The sequence below is a fragment of the Hyla sarda genome, chromosome 10, assembly GCF_029499605.1.
Source record: "Hyla sarda isolate aHylSar1 chromosome 10, aHylSar1.hap1, whole genome shotgun sequence".
Taxonomy (NCBI): Eukaryota; Metazoa; Chordata; class Amphibia; order Anura; family Hylidae; genus Hyla; species Hyla sarda.
The window spans coordinates 9,311,683-9,326,042 of NC_079198.1; the positions used below are offsets into that span (position 1 = coordinate 9,311,683).

Consider the following 14,360-nt stretch of genomic DNA (forward strand, 5'->3'; position numbering starts at 1 on the left):
AGATGAAGGCTGTCCGGGCATGCTGGAAGTTGTAGTTTTGCAACAGCAGGAGACACACTGGTTGGAAAACATTGATTTAAAGCAGTAGTCTCCAACCTGCGGACCTCCAGATGTTGCAAAACTACAACTCCCAGCATGCCCGGACAGCCAACGGCTGTCCGGGCATGCTGGGAGTTGTAGTTTTGCAACATCTGGAGGTCCGCAGGTTGAAGACCACTGATTTAGAGATTGTTTCATTGCATCATAGACATTAGATTTTTGGAATATCTCAATCAATACAACACATGTTTAGGGTCTTATGGGAATTTTAATATATATATATATATTTATTTATTATTTATTTTTTTTCAGAATCAAGACACAGAAATACAATTTTGAGCGTAAGGAGTTGCATATATTTCTTCTTTATCCCGTAACAGGGAATCTGTCCCTCTGTTTTCTTTATACAGATGGTTTTCTAGCCATCATGTTCTCATATATAGAATTATTTTCAGGGGATGGCGCCATATTCTGCCCTTGTCTAGGCACATGGGAATGAGCTGTCGGCTGCAAAAGAGAAGAGTTGGTAAAGATTCACAGAATTAAACAAGATTGATTTTTTAAAGGGGTACTCCAGCGCTAAGACAGCTCTATCCAAAGTATAGGGGATAAGATGCCTGATCGTGGGGGGGGGGGGGGTCCTGCCGCTGGGGACCGCCGTGATCTTGCACGCATCACCCCGTTACACTCAGTCCCCGGAGCATGTTCGCTCCGGGTCTGATGACTGGCGATCACAGCTGTCACGCCCCCCCCCCCCCCCCCCCCATAGGCTTGCATTGAGGGGGCGGGCGTGATGTCACACGGGGGCGGGGCCATGACGTCACAATGCTCCGACCCCGTGATCGCCAGTCATCGGACCCGGACTAATTGTAACAGGTTGCTGCGTGCAAGATCGCGGGGGTCCCCTTTGGCTAGGGGATAAGATGTCTTAGTGCCGGAGTACCCCTTTAAGGTTACAGTTTAAAGGGGTACTCCGCAGGAAAACATCTCATCCCTTATTCAAAACGATAGGGGATAAGATGTCTAATCGTGGGGGTCCCGCCGCTGCGGTACCCCAGTCATCCGGTGCACAGAGGGAACTCTGCTCCGTGCCAGATAACTGGTGACTACAGCAACCACGCCTCCTCCATTCGTGTCTATGGGAGGAGGCTACATACTAGCCGCCACGCCCCCTCCTATAGACATGAATGGAGGGGGCGTGGCGTGACATCCTTTGGATAAGGGATAAGAAGGCTTCAAGATGTTTTGCTCTATTGGGTCATCAAAGTCATCTTGGATTTGACGGACATTTTTTAGTTGGCCTTACATCAGCTGGACCCAGTTAAGGGGAACTCTGGAGGGAATTTTTTTTTTTTTATAAATCAACTGGTACCAGAAAATTATACAGATCTGTAAGTCCTTTGTATAAAGGTTCGTTTTGGGGATTTTTCTCCTGCTGTGGACAGTTCCTGACACGGACAGAGGTGTCAGTAGAGAGCACTGTGGTCAGACTGGAAAGAACTACACAACTTCCTGTGGCCCATTTTACACTTTTAGATGTCGCGATAAATTATGATGGCGGCATCTAAAGGGTTAATATCATACGTCAGCCTGATCGGTGATGTATACCCAGCCTTAGCTGTAGATCCTGGCTGATGATAGCAGCCGCAACCCACCAGTTAGAAGGCGTGCTCATCTACTTAGTGCTCTGAATATGGTGGGAGTGGGCACAGGGCGTACATGTATGCCTTACTTCTTTATAGGGTTCTCAACTGGTATTATAAAGTTACCCCAAAGAAGAGATGTCTGATCGTGGGGGGTCCGGCCGCTGGGACCCCCACGTTCTCCATGCCGGCGCCGCAGCGTTCGTAAACACGAAACCTCGGAGCTTCCGTGTTCGTGACATCATGCCAAGCTCCCTCCATTCATCTCTGGGGGGGGGGGGCGGCGTGATGGCTGGAACATAACCGTCACGCCTCTACCCATAGACATTAATGGAGGGGGCGCGGTGGCTGTTGTCACTAGTCATCCGGAACAGAGCAGAGTTTGCTCCATGCACCGGATAAACGGGGTGCTGCTGCGAGGATTGTGGGGGATTCCAGCGGCGACTAGATAGGGAATAAGATGTCTGTAGCCGGAGTACCCCTTTAAGGGTTTAAGGATATTAACATGGGATGATGACATTGTTTAGATGTAGGCAGCCACCAGTGACATCTTATCTGTCACCACAACTGAATTATTAGTATGTTAAATCTATATTGATACTCTTACCTCTATTGTGTAGTAAGACGACTTTTGTCTCTCAAGTAGATCTGTGTATCTGGTACTCTGAAAAGATTAAATATATATATATATATATATATATATATATATATACATAAATAACTACATAAATAAGTAAATAAATGTATAAAAAAAACATAATTAAGAATGTATAAATAGATAAATAAATGTTCATAGATAAATATTTGTAGATCATTTAATGCTGCTGTGAAATGGTTCTATCAAGGCAAGAACGTTAAACACACGACCGCCCGGTACCTAAAATACTATATTGTAGATTTTCAACAGCTGTATACCCATTGGTTAGGTAACATTAGAACTTTGACATCTCGTGACATATATATATATATATTATTATTATTATTATTATTATTATTTCTCATAGACATACGTTGTGTTTTAGCTGTAATCACTTCTTCCATAGAGGATATGTCTAAATACCTCTTATTTAAAAAAAAAAACAAAAAAAAAAAAAACATTATATTGCAAAAACATAACTTACATTTTTCGATAATGTGTCTAAATACTTTTTCTCCAGTTTTCTGTTGCACTGTTACAAAAAAAAGAAAAACATAATTGTATTACTAATTTTGTTATTTAATTCTATTACTTAATTTATAACTTAAAATGTTGTGTTCTATTTGTGGTACTCTTGCGGTTCCCATACGGGATATCATGACAGTATATACCATGACAGTTCTACAAATACAATACAACATGTGAACACAGCCTGACATGTGAATATTGATTAAAGAGAACGTATCATCAACTAATCTGTCCCTAATTGCCCCCTCCATATCTGTCCCTGACTAATACTGATGGTAATCCAGCTTTAGGGTGCGTTCCCACAGGGCGTATATGCAGCGTATTTGACGCTGCGCAAAATTTATGGCAGCAGCGTGAAATACTCTGCGTATTCCTCCCTCACTATACACACAGGTCTTTCCACCGGCAGTCCTATGTGTGTAGTGAGTTTTGGAGGCGGGGCCGTGTGCCGGCGTGACTGTGACGCGCGGCCCTGCCTCCAAAACTCACTGCACACATAGGACTGCCGGTGGAAAGCCCTGTGTGTATAGTGAGCGAGGAATACGCAGAGTATTTCCCGCTGCTGCCATAAATTTTGCGCAGCGTCAAATACGCTGCATATACGCCCTGTGGGAACGCACCCTTAGTTTTTTTTTTTTCAACCCTCCCCCCCTTTTTACCTTTGTTCAGCCCTGTGTGGCTGCTCAGTATTCGGTCCTTGTGTGAGGGAGGAAGAGGGCATGGACAGGCAGTCATCTGAAGCCTGCCTGGGCTCACTTCAGCCCTTCTTCCTCTATGCTGCGCTCCCTCTCCCTCCTTTCCATTTGCAGGGGGGTGAGTGGGCACAGATAAGCGGCTCAGACGCACAGCATGCTCCCAATCAGCCATGTCAGGAGAGCACTGTGCTAAGGGCACAACGCTCGCTCTTGCCTGTCTGATTGACAGGCAGGGAGCTGCACTGTGCGTCTCAGTGTCCCGGCTGCACTGACAGCGTTCGGACTCATGCAAGGCCAGCATGAGTCCAAACTCTATGGTAAGACTTGCGGCTGGGACATGTAGGGAGACTCCTAGTGGTCATTTTTTAGAAACCTAAAAAAAGGTATAAATATGATTTTTTTTTAATAACATGCAATTTAGAAGTTGTTTATAATAGGATAATAAACAACATATCAAACAAATATTTGATGACAGGTACTCTTTAATATTAAAACCTAATTCCTCACAAAATCTCCACACTAACAACCAATAAACTATCTGTGTGGAATTTATCATTTTATGTAGACCATATTTTTGTCTCTAAATTTGTTGCTATTACTTTTTTGTTTTTTTTTTGTTTTTTTCCTCTTGATTGTGTAGGTGTGTCAACATTGTACCTTCTTGATAAGTCCCAAAAGAAGTGCAGAGTAGGATCAATGAGGGTTTACAGGAGAGTAACGTTTAAAATTAACGCTTAATGTTTAAATCATTTTGTAGAAAAATGAAATGTCCTCAAAACCGCAAAAGAAGCAAAACAAATGCAAAGGAATACCAGGGCCACAATATAAGATATAAAGAGGCCCCTCATAAATGGCCCATAAACTAAACCCTCACCAGGCATATGCATCAATACCTGGAACATGAAACATAGCGCATTTTTCACCCAATTTTAAAGGATAAAAATCCAGAAAATAAAGATTCGGAACCAAATACAATGTAAAGTATAGGACAGTGATCTTCAACCTGCGGACCTTCAGATGTTGCAAAACTACAACTTCCAGCATGCCCGGACAGCCAACGGCTGTCCGGGCATCCTGGGAGTTGTAGTTTTGCAACATCTGGAGGTCCCCAGGTTGAAGACCACTGGTATAGGAGGGAATACTCACGTGTCCCTGCCGCTCCGGACCGTCACCGCTCGTCACCGCTGCCCTGGATGTCGCCCTCCATCGCTGTCGCCGCGTCCCCGGGGTGTCCCCGTCACTCCGGAACGTCTCTGCTGCCCGGTATCCTCGCTCTCCGTCGCTGCCATCACGTCGCTACACACCCCGCTATGCACGCCGCTACGCACGCCGCTCCTATTGAATGTCGGGACGACGTGATGACGACGAAGGTGAGCGCCGGCCATGCAGGGGATCCCGGCACGGAACAGACACCAAGGAGGCAGGTAAGGTCCCCCCCGGTGTCCTGTAAGCTGTTCGGGACGCCGCGATTTCACTGCGGCGGTCCCGAACAGCCCGACTGAGCAGCCGGGTTAGTGTCCCTTTCACTTCAGACGCGGCGGTCAGCTTTGATCGCCGTGTCTGAAGGGTTAATACAGGGCATCACCACGATCGGTGATGTTCTGTATTAGCCGCGGGTCCCGGCCGTTGATGGCCGCAGGGACCGCCGCGATAGGACAAGGTTTTAATGTGTATCTGCCATATAAGACGCACCTACTCCCATCCCCCCTCCCAGTGGGGGGAAAAAAATGCGTCTTATACGGTGAAAAATACGGTAATCCTTACAAATTGTCCAACAAGTCCCGACGTGTTTCCCCCCTAAACAGATATAAGCAACACACTTGAGGTTCATCGGGGGACCAAATAGCAGGAAATTTGATGTATTAAAAGATATGGCTGTGAAAAATATCAACTGCCAAGAAAAAAGATAGACTGGTCCGATAAGGTCAACTCACTCAGGTCCAATGATCAGGAAGTGATAGAGAGAGAGAGGGATCTAAGATGAGAGTGTTTCCTCCTCACTGAGCGGCAGCAGTCTCAGAGAAATCAACTGATCATAACTTCTGACATGTTTGTATAACAAAAAAGCTTTAATATATTTATATTTGAGTCCCGCCGGCTCAATTTACATGTTTATGGTCTGTGACTACATGTCCTGGTGAAGTGGAGTCGTTGGTCATGTGAGCGCTCTTCTCTTTGCATAGAGCGCATGCGCCGACTGAGCACTCACCGGACCAGCGACTCCACCTCACTAGTGTTGAGCGGCATAGGCCATATTCGAATTCGCATATTTGTAATATTCGCGTTTTATTTTCGCATATGTGAAAATTCGCGTATGCGAAAATTAGCATATGCAAAAATTTTCGCACGCCAGTCTCACACAGTAGTATTAGAGCCTTCTTTACATCACGCAAGCTGGAAGAAGACAGGGGTGATCACTGTGATGTGTACTGTGAAAAAAAAATAAAAATAAAAATATATTCGTAATTTCAAATACAGTGGTCCCTCAACATACGATGGTAATTCGTTCCAAACGACCCATCGTTTGTCGAATCCATCGTATGTTGAGGGATTCGTGCAATGTAAAGTATAGGAAGCTGTACTCACCTGTCCCCGCCGCTCCGCACCAGGTCCTCACCGCTCCCGCTGCTGTTCCAGGGGCTCCCGATGCTGTCCCGCTGCTCCGGTGTCTTCTTCGCGATCCTCCGGTGTCTTGCGCATCTTCTGCAGGGTCCGGGCCTTGCATTCTGGTGACGTTATTATGCTGCTGTGCCAGTGCGGCGTGCGTAGTGACGTAATAACGACGCCGGAAAGCGAGGCCCGGACCCTGGAGAAGATGCGCAAGACACCGGAGGATCGCGAAGTGGACCCGGAGCAGCGGGAATAGGTACGCGAACCTGCCAGGGATGCTTAAACTGCTATCCGACAGCAGCTTAAGCATTTTGCGCTGTCGGATAGCAGTTAATGCGATGGCCCCTGTATATAGTGCGATGGTTACTGTATATAGTGCTATATTCGCGAATAAAATTTGCATTGCGAATATTCGCGGGTAACACCACACCTCACTAGGATGTGAAGTCACAGGCCATGAATATGTAAAGTGAGCTGGCGGGGCCCCTCTAGCGCACAATTCAGTGAATTTAGTGGGGGATCTTCTCAGGACCTAATGGAAGTATTTTAGTAAGTGACCCCTCGTTGGACCCAGTGTATTGGGTATAGTGTGGGTGAACGGGCTACAGTTTGCTTTACTGTATCTTTAATCTACCCTTAATAAAGTTGCTTTATTGTATCTTTTAATTACCCTTAACCTTTACAATATAATTACATTAATCCTTACCTCTGTTTTGCTTCTCCAGAGACAAAAATCATGTTTTCTGTGGAAGGGAAAAAAAAGGATTAGCTTAAAATTCCATATTTATACACAATGATTTGAAATGTAACAGAACAGAAAGAGCAAGTCCATCTATTCAATAAACCCTTGTTACTTGCAGAATGTCTGACCCCCACCCACAGGACTGGTGGATTTTTGCCACCCTAGGCAAAAGCTAATTTTGCGCCCCCATGACTCTGCCCATTGGCCTGCCCTTTGACACGCCCCACATTACTACTGGGGTGACACACTGTAACAACCTCCTCCTCATGTAAGCATCTTACTACTGGGGTGACACACTGTAACAACCTCCTCCTCATGTAATCATCTTACTACTGGGGTGACACACTGTAAAAACCTCCTCCTCATGTAATCATCTTACTACTGGGGTGACACACTGTAACAACCTCCTCCTCATGTAATCATCTTACTACTGGGGTGACACACTGTAACAACCTCCTCCTCATGTAATCATCTTACTACTGGGGTGACACACTGTAACAAACCTCCTCCTCGTGTAATCATCTTACTACTGGGGTGACACTCTGTAACAAACCTCCTCCTCGTGTAATCTCCTTACTACTGGGGTGACACACTGTAACAACCTCCTCCTCATGTAATCATCTTACTACTGGGGTGACACGCTGTAACAAACCTCCTCCTCATGTAATCTCCTTACTACTGGGGTGACACGCTGTAACAAACCTCCTCCTCGTGTAATCTCCTTACTGCTGGGGTGACACACTGTAACAAACCTCCTCCTCGTGTAATCATCTTACTACTGGGGTGACACACTGTAACAACCTCCTCCTCATGTAATCATCTTACTACTGGGGTGACACACTGTAACAACCTCCTCCTCATGTAATCATCTTACTACTGGGGTGACACACTGTAACAAACCTCCTCCTCGTGTAATCATCTTACTACTGGGGTGACACTCTGTAACAAACCTCCTCCTCGTGTAATCTCCTTACTACTGGGGTGACACACTGTAGCAAACCTCCTCCTCATGTAATCTCTTTACTACTGGGGTGACACACTGTAGCAATCCTCCTCCTCATGTAATCTCCTTACTACTGGGGTGACACACTGTAGCAAACCTCCTCCTCATGTAATCTCCTTACTACTGGGGTGACACACTGTAACAAACCTCCTCCTCATGTAATCTCCTTACTACTGGGGTGACACACTGTAACAACCTCCTCCTCATGTAATCATCTTACTACTGGGGTGACACACTGTAACAACCTCCTCCTCATGTAATCATCTTACTACTGGGGTGACACACTGTAACAAACCTCCTCCTCGTGTAATCTCCTTACTACTGGGGTGACACACTGTAACAAACCTCCTCCTCATGTAAGCATCTTACTACTGGGGTGACACACTGTAGCAAACCTCCTCCTCATGTAATCTCCTTACTACTGGGGTGACACACTGTAACAAACCTCCACCTCATGTAATCTCCTTACTACTGGGGTGACACACTGTAACAAACCTCCTCCTCATGTAATCTCCTTACTACTGGGGTGACACACTGCAACAAACCTCCTCCTCGTGTAATCACCTTACTACTGGGGTAACACACTGTAACAAACCTCCTCCTCATGTAATCTCCTTACTACTGGGGTGACACACTGTAACAAACCCCTTCCTCATGTAATCTCCTTACTCCTGGGGTGACACACTGTAACAAACCTCCTCCTCATGTAATCTCCTTACTACTGGGGTGACACACTGTAACAAACCTGCTCCTCATGTAATCTCCTTACTACTGGGGTGACACACTGTAACAAACCTGCTCCTCATGTAATCTCCTTAATACTCCTTACTCTCTTTCTTTGTATCATTATACTAAATTAGTATTTGGAGTTTGCGTAATTGTTTGAAGATTTAAAAAAATAAAACTAAATAAATAAATAAATTAAAAGCAGAAGTTACATATTTTTTTTCCCCAAGAGGTAAACAAGTTATTGCAGCTGAAAAAAAGGGAAATGATGAAAAATTGGTATTTAGCTGCTGGTTACAGGTTGCACAATCTTTCCTTTAATGCTCATATTTATTCTGTAACACATAACAAAAAATAAATAAATACGCAAAGCTAAAGAAAGTGACGACTTCAAGATCTAATGGAGGAAAATGTTGGGTCAAGAAAAGTTCAAGTGATTTTCTGACGTCTGATAAAGGTTTTCAGATTCAGCGTCACCTCTTTCCATAGACTGCGCTTCAGCTGCTGAACCAATAATCTCCTATAATAACTAACCCCGACAGTCTGTTACCAATTACCAGATTACTCTCTATCCATGCCGTCTGTACCGCGCTCCTCTCCTCTGCCTCAGATCCTGTGTCTGCTGTTCCTGGCCCTGCCTGTAGGGGGAATGCACCTACTTGATGTTTGTTATAGGCACCAGCCAATTTCCACTGGTCATTCCCTAGTTTAGGCAGCCACACCGTAACCACTTGGCCATGGCTGTAGCAATATTTTATATTTTGTTCCCAGTAAATGGAGGAATTTATCATTTGGTTTTCTATTGTTTTTTGGTGGTAAAAAAGTTGAAAGATTTTGCACACAATATATTTAGACTCAAACCATTTGAATGTAGTGTGAAAAATGTAGCTTTTTGCAGTGGTCGGGGATTTATCAACTGCAACTTTTTATTTTTTTAATGCAATTTAAACAAATTTTTTTAATGCAATCTCACGCCAGCCCAGGTCACAATTTTTAAACTTGAACCTGATTACGCAGACAAAGATACCTCCACCCCCCTGTCTGTACTGGGAAGCTGTTTTGATAACTGTGCTTGACCCTTTCTTATTTTCCTGACTTTGCCTGACCCCTGTGTGCTGTACTGATCCTCAGGGGTGTAACTATAGGAGGTGGTTCAGAGGTATCAGTTGCCTCAGGGCCCAGTGGCCTTACAGGGACCCAAGATAGGTCTTATTATAAGGAGAAACCAGTACTAGAAATGGCACAGGGTAGAAATAAGGCATTGATACACATGTTGCTTTAGGGCCCAGAAGTTACGCCTCTGCTGATCCTCATGGGTTTGGCTTGCTCTGCTGACCTTGAGTCTGTGTCATCTGTCACAACTTTCTTGCCTTTACCTGACTTTGCTACTTTGCCACCTGCCTACAACCCTCGCCTGGACCAAGACCCACCTTTGTCTGATACCTAAATAGAAGTAATTTACAAATCTGTTTAAAGGGGTACTCCAGAGGAAAACTTTTTTTTTTAATCAACTGGTGCCAGAAAGTTAAACAGATTTGTAAATGACTTCTATTTAAAAAAAATCTTAATCCTTCCAGCACTTAATAGCTGCTGAATATTACAGAGGAAATTATCTTCTTTTTAGAACACAGAGCTCTCTGCTGACATCATGACCACAGTTCTCTCTGCTGACATCTCTGTCCATTTTAGGAACTGTCCAGAGCAGCATATATTTGCTATGGGGATTTTCTCCTACTCTGGACAGTTCTTAAAATGGACAGAGATGTCAGCAGAGAGCACTGTGCTCGTGATGTCAGCAGAGAGCTCTGTGTTCCAAAAAGAAAATAATTTTCTCTGTAGTATTCAGTAGCTAATAAGTACTGGAAGGATTAAGATTTTTTTTTAAATAGAAGTCATTTACAAATCTGTTTAACTCTCTGGGACCAGTTGATTAAAAATCCCCTTTAAGTTTAAACACAAATTTTAAACACAATTTACATGGACCGTATCATGCCACTTGGCGCTTCGTCAGGCCGTGTATACACGGCCTGACGAAGCGCCAAGTGGCGTGATACGGTCCGCGGCCAGCGTCTGAAGCTCCCCCGTACCATCTACCGCCTCCCCAAACACAAAAGATTTTCGTCGGTATTCACCTGCCAGCCTGGGATACAGTTACCGGGTGAGTGCTCCACAACCCTCTTCACTTGCTATCATTTTACAAAACATTTCCGGGGCCGTTCGACCATTTCCAGGGCATGAAATGTATATCTGGCCAATCAGCCAATCCCCCCAAAAAATTTTTGAATTACTAAAAATTTTTGTAAAATTTGAAGCAGTTACAATGAATTTAAAATTGGGTAAAAATTTTCAAAACAAACTCACATAAAAAAAATAAAATAAATGCTGCTATAATATAATACTATACTATAATACTATACTATACCTCCAAACGATGAATACAATTGCCAAAAGTAAGATGACACACGTGACTCCAATAACTGGTCCAATATAAGAGTTGGTTTTCTGGTCCTCTGTAAAAATATCTGAAATATTGTGATTGTTATCATCACCATAATCACCAACCATTGTTCTTTACTACTCTCAGCCCCATGATCTCATTCTCACCACAATATTCACCATGACCATTGTCATCACCATCGTAGTCATCGTCGCATGTGATCCTGTTAACCCCCAAACAGCTGTGTCCTCGTCGCTTACATTGCTACGAAGCCAGGCAAAATTTCAGGGCCAGATCAAGAATGTTTTAAAGGGGTATTCCAGGAAAAACTACATATATATATATATATATATATATATATATATATATATCAACTGGTTCCAGAAGGTTAAACAGATTTGTAAATTACTTCTATTAAGAAATGTTTATCTATACAATAATTATCAGCTGCTGAAGTTGAGTTGTTCTTTTCTGTCTGGCAACAGTGCTCTCTGCTGACATCTCTGCTTGTCTCGGGAACTGCACAGAGTAGAAGAGGTTTGCTATGGGGATTTGTTTCTACTCCGGACAGTTCCCGAGACAGGTGTCATCAGAGAGTACTTAGACAGAAAAGAGCAACTCGACTTCAGCAGCTCATAAGTACTGTAAGGATTGAGATTTTTTTAATAGAAGTAATTTACAAATCTGTTTAACTTTCTGGAGCCAGCTGATTTATAAAAAAAAAAGTTTTTTCCTGGGCAGATTTTTGGAAAGTGATAGAGAAGAAACCCCAAAGATTAAAGTACAAATAAAACATGAAAACTACACGCTAAAAAAAAACCTGTGGATTGATACGGTGGTAGAGGTTTTTGTCCAGTTTGGGGTACTCCGGTGGAATTTTATTTTATTTTTTAAATAAACTGGTGCCAGAAAGTTATACAGATTTGTAAATTACTTCTATATAAAAATCTTAATCCTTCCAGTACTTATCAGCTGCTGGATGCTCCACAGGAAGTTCTTTTCTTTTTTGAATTTATTTTCTGTCTGACCACAGTGCTCTCTGCTGACACCTCTGTCCATGTCAGGAACTGTCCAGAGCAGGAGAAAATCCCCATAGCAATTATATCCTGCTCTGTACAGTTCCTGACATGGGCAGAGGTGGCAGCAGAGAGCAGTGTGGTCAGACTGGATAGAGCTACACAACTTCCTGTGGAGCATACAACAGCTGATAAGTACTGGAAGGATTACGATTTGAAATAGAAATCATTTACAAAGCTGTTTAACTTTCTGGCACCAGTTGATTTTAAATAATTTTTTTCCACCGGAGTACCCCTTTAATCTAATATGTAACCACCTTAAGAGTCCACCAATTTTGTTATTTCCTTTCTCAGTTTAATACCACAACAATGACTTCTTGATCTGTATAGAATATTTACCTAAAATGTTTATTTTACTCGTACTTTGTTTCGTTTGTCCGCCAAAATATGTAACTGTACACTGAATTGTTGACCCATTGTCTGTACCGAAGGGGGTGTAATCCAGTTTACTTGAAGCGCTCCACTTCCCATGTCCAAGGTCTGATCTTTCTGTAACATAAGGACCAAGGAGGTTCCAAGTGAAGGTAGGTGGGCTGGAAGCACAGGTATAATTTGCCATACAAGTGATTGTAGTAGTTTCTCCTGCGGTCATTTCACTTGGCACCAATAATACTGGCTCTGGGGGGAGATCTGTAAAGGAAATGTAAAGGCTGTTGAGTACTGCTGCGACTTTTATTGTCATTGTAAGATTACTACCAAGGACATATATACCGTACCATGCTGCTGCTATATGCCCTTCAAAGATAGTGGCCCAACGCTGCTTGGTCCTATTCCTTTTATTACTGGAAAGAAACTGGGTAGTCCCCAGGGAACTATATTAAACTATTGTCAGCAAACGGAGAGGGGATTGACCAAAAGGTCAAGGAACTTAAGGGAATAAAAACTCCCGACCTTTCTGTCCTGTTTGTGGGGAGAGGTTTGATAATAGGAGGCCCATTTTGATATTTGTTATGGGGACCCCTAACTTCCATGTAAACCACTACTTTTGCTCTATTACTACTACTGTTACACTACTACGAGGCCTCTGCATGCTACGAAATTCCCGGACGGATACATTTCATATGGAGTGTCATGTTGGACTGGGAGAAGTGCAGCTATGAGTTCACCCGAGCCCTCTTTCCTACCTACCTTACAATCTGCTCTAAGCAACGGACCCACAACTAGGCGGCATTCCCTTCTTTTAACAAATGCAGGCTGTGCTGAGGTCAAAAACACACCAGTACATAGTAGGGATCGACCGATTATCGGTTTGGCCGATACTATCGGCCGATAATCACGATTTTGGGCATTATCGATATTGGCAATTACCTTGCCGATAATCCGATGATGCCCGCCCCCCCGCATCGCCCGCACCGCAACCGTCCCCCTACCGACCCACCGCACTGCGTCGCACCCCGCACCGCACCGCCCCGGCCCCATTGCCTCCCCCCATCTCCGGTTTTATAATTACCTGTTCCCAGCGGCCGGGGTCTATGCTACTTCTGGCTCCTGCTGCATTCTGCGTTACGCTGTGCGCAATGACGAGTGACGTGACGCGACGCAACGTCACCCTCAGTGCACACAGTGACAGATCAGGAGGACACCTTCGGAGCCAGATGTAGAGTGGACCCCGGGCCCTGGGAACAGGTAATTATAAAACCGGGGATAGGGGGAGGCAATGGGGCCGGGGTGGTGCGGTAGGGGGTGCGAAGCGGTGCGGCGGGTCGGTGGAGGGGCAGTCACGGTGGTGGTGATAGGACTCAGGAGGACCCCCGGACAGGCAGGGGGAGAGAAGCGGGCGGCGGCGGTCTATGGCAGCGCAAAAGCCGCTGCAGTTCATTGATTTAAAGCACCCGCTTTAAATCCATGATCTGCAGCGGTGTCGCGGACGGATAAATGGCCGATAACTTATACCGGAATATCGGTATAAGTTATCGGCTATCGGCCCTAACCTCTACAGATTATCGGTATCGGCCCTAAAAAAACCATATCGGTCGATCCCTAGTACATAGGTCAGGTAGAAGGTTAGGTCAAACAATGATTGGACCATGGTGAATAACAACCATGCAAACAGAATGAGCAAGGCCAGGCAGGCCAAGTCAAAACCAGGAAATTGTGCAGTACAAAATCACTGAGCAAAGGGGTAGTCAGGAAACAAGCCAAAAGGTCATGAGTACAAGAAGACAGTATACAAAAGCAAGAATTAGAAGCTAGTGCAGGGAAAAAATGTCAAAAAAAGTAAATT

The 14,360-nt window shown here is 44.3% G+C and overlaps 1 protein-coding gene across 3 annotated transcripts in view; it reads right to left on the reverse strand.

The window, feature by feature from the left end:
- Positions 1-318: 318 nt before the first annotated feature.
- Positions 319-14,360, reverse strand: part of LOC130293763 (Schwann cell myelin protein-like) — a 19,126-nt gene continuing 5,084 nt past the window's right edge. For 2 of the 3 annotated variants that reach the window (XM_056542837.1, XM_056542834.1), the window contains 6 exons: positions 12,476-12,766; positions 11,046-11,145; positions 6,859-6,895; positions 2,804-2,851; positions 2,290-2,346; positions 319-546 (listed from right to left, as the gene is read on the reverse strand). In XM_056542837.1, coding sequence (XP_056398812.1) covers positions 442-546; positions 2,290-2,346; positions 2,804-2,851; positions 6,859-6,895; positions 11,046-11,145; positions 12,476-12,766 — 638 coding nt within the window. In that variant the 3' untranslated portion in view covers positions 319-441. The remainder of the gene's footprint in view (positions 547-2,289; positions 2,347-2,803; positions 2,852-6,858; positions 6,896-11,045; positions 11,146-12,475; positions 12,767-14,360) is intronic. The other variant, XM_056542836.1, reaches the window with a different exon arrangement.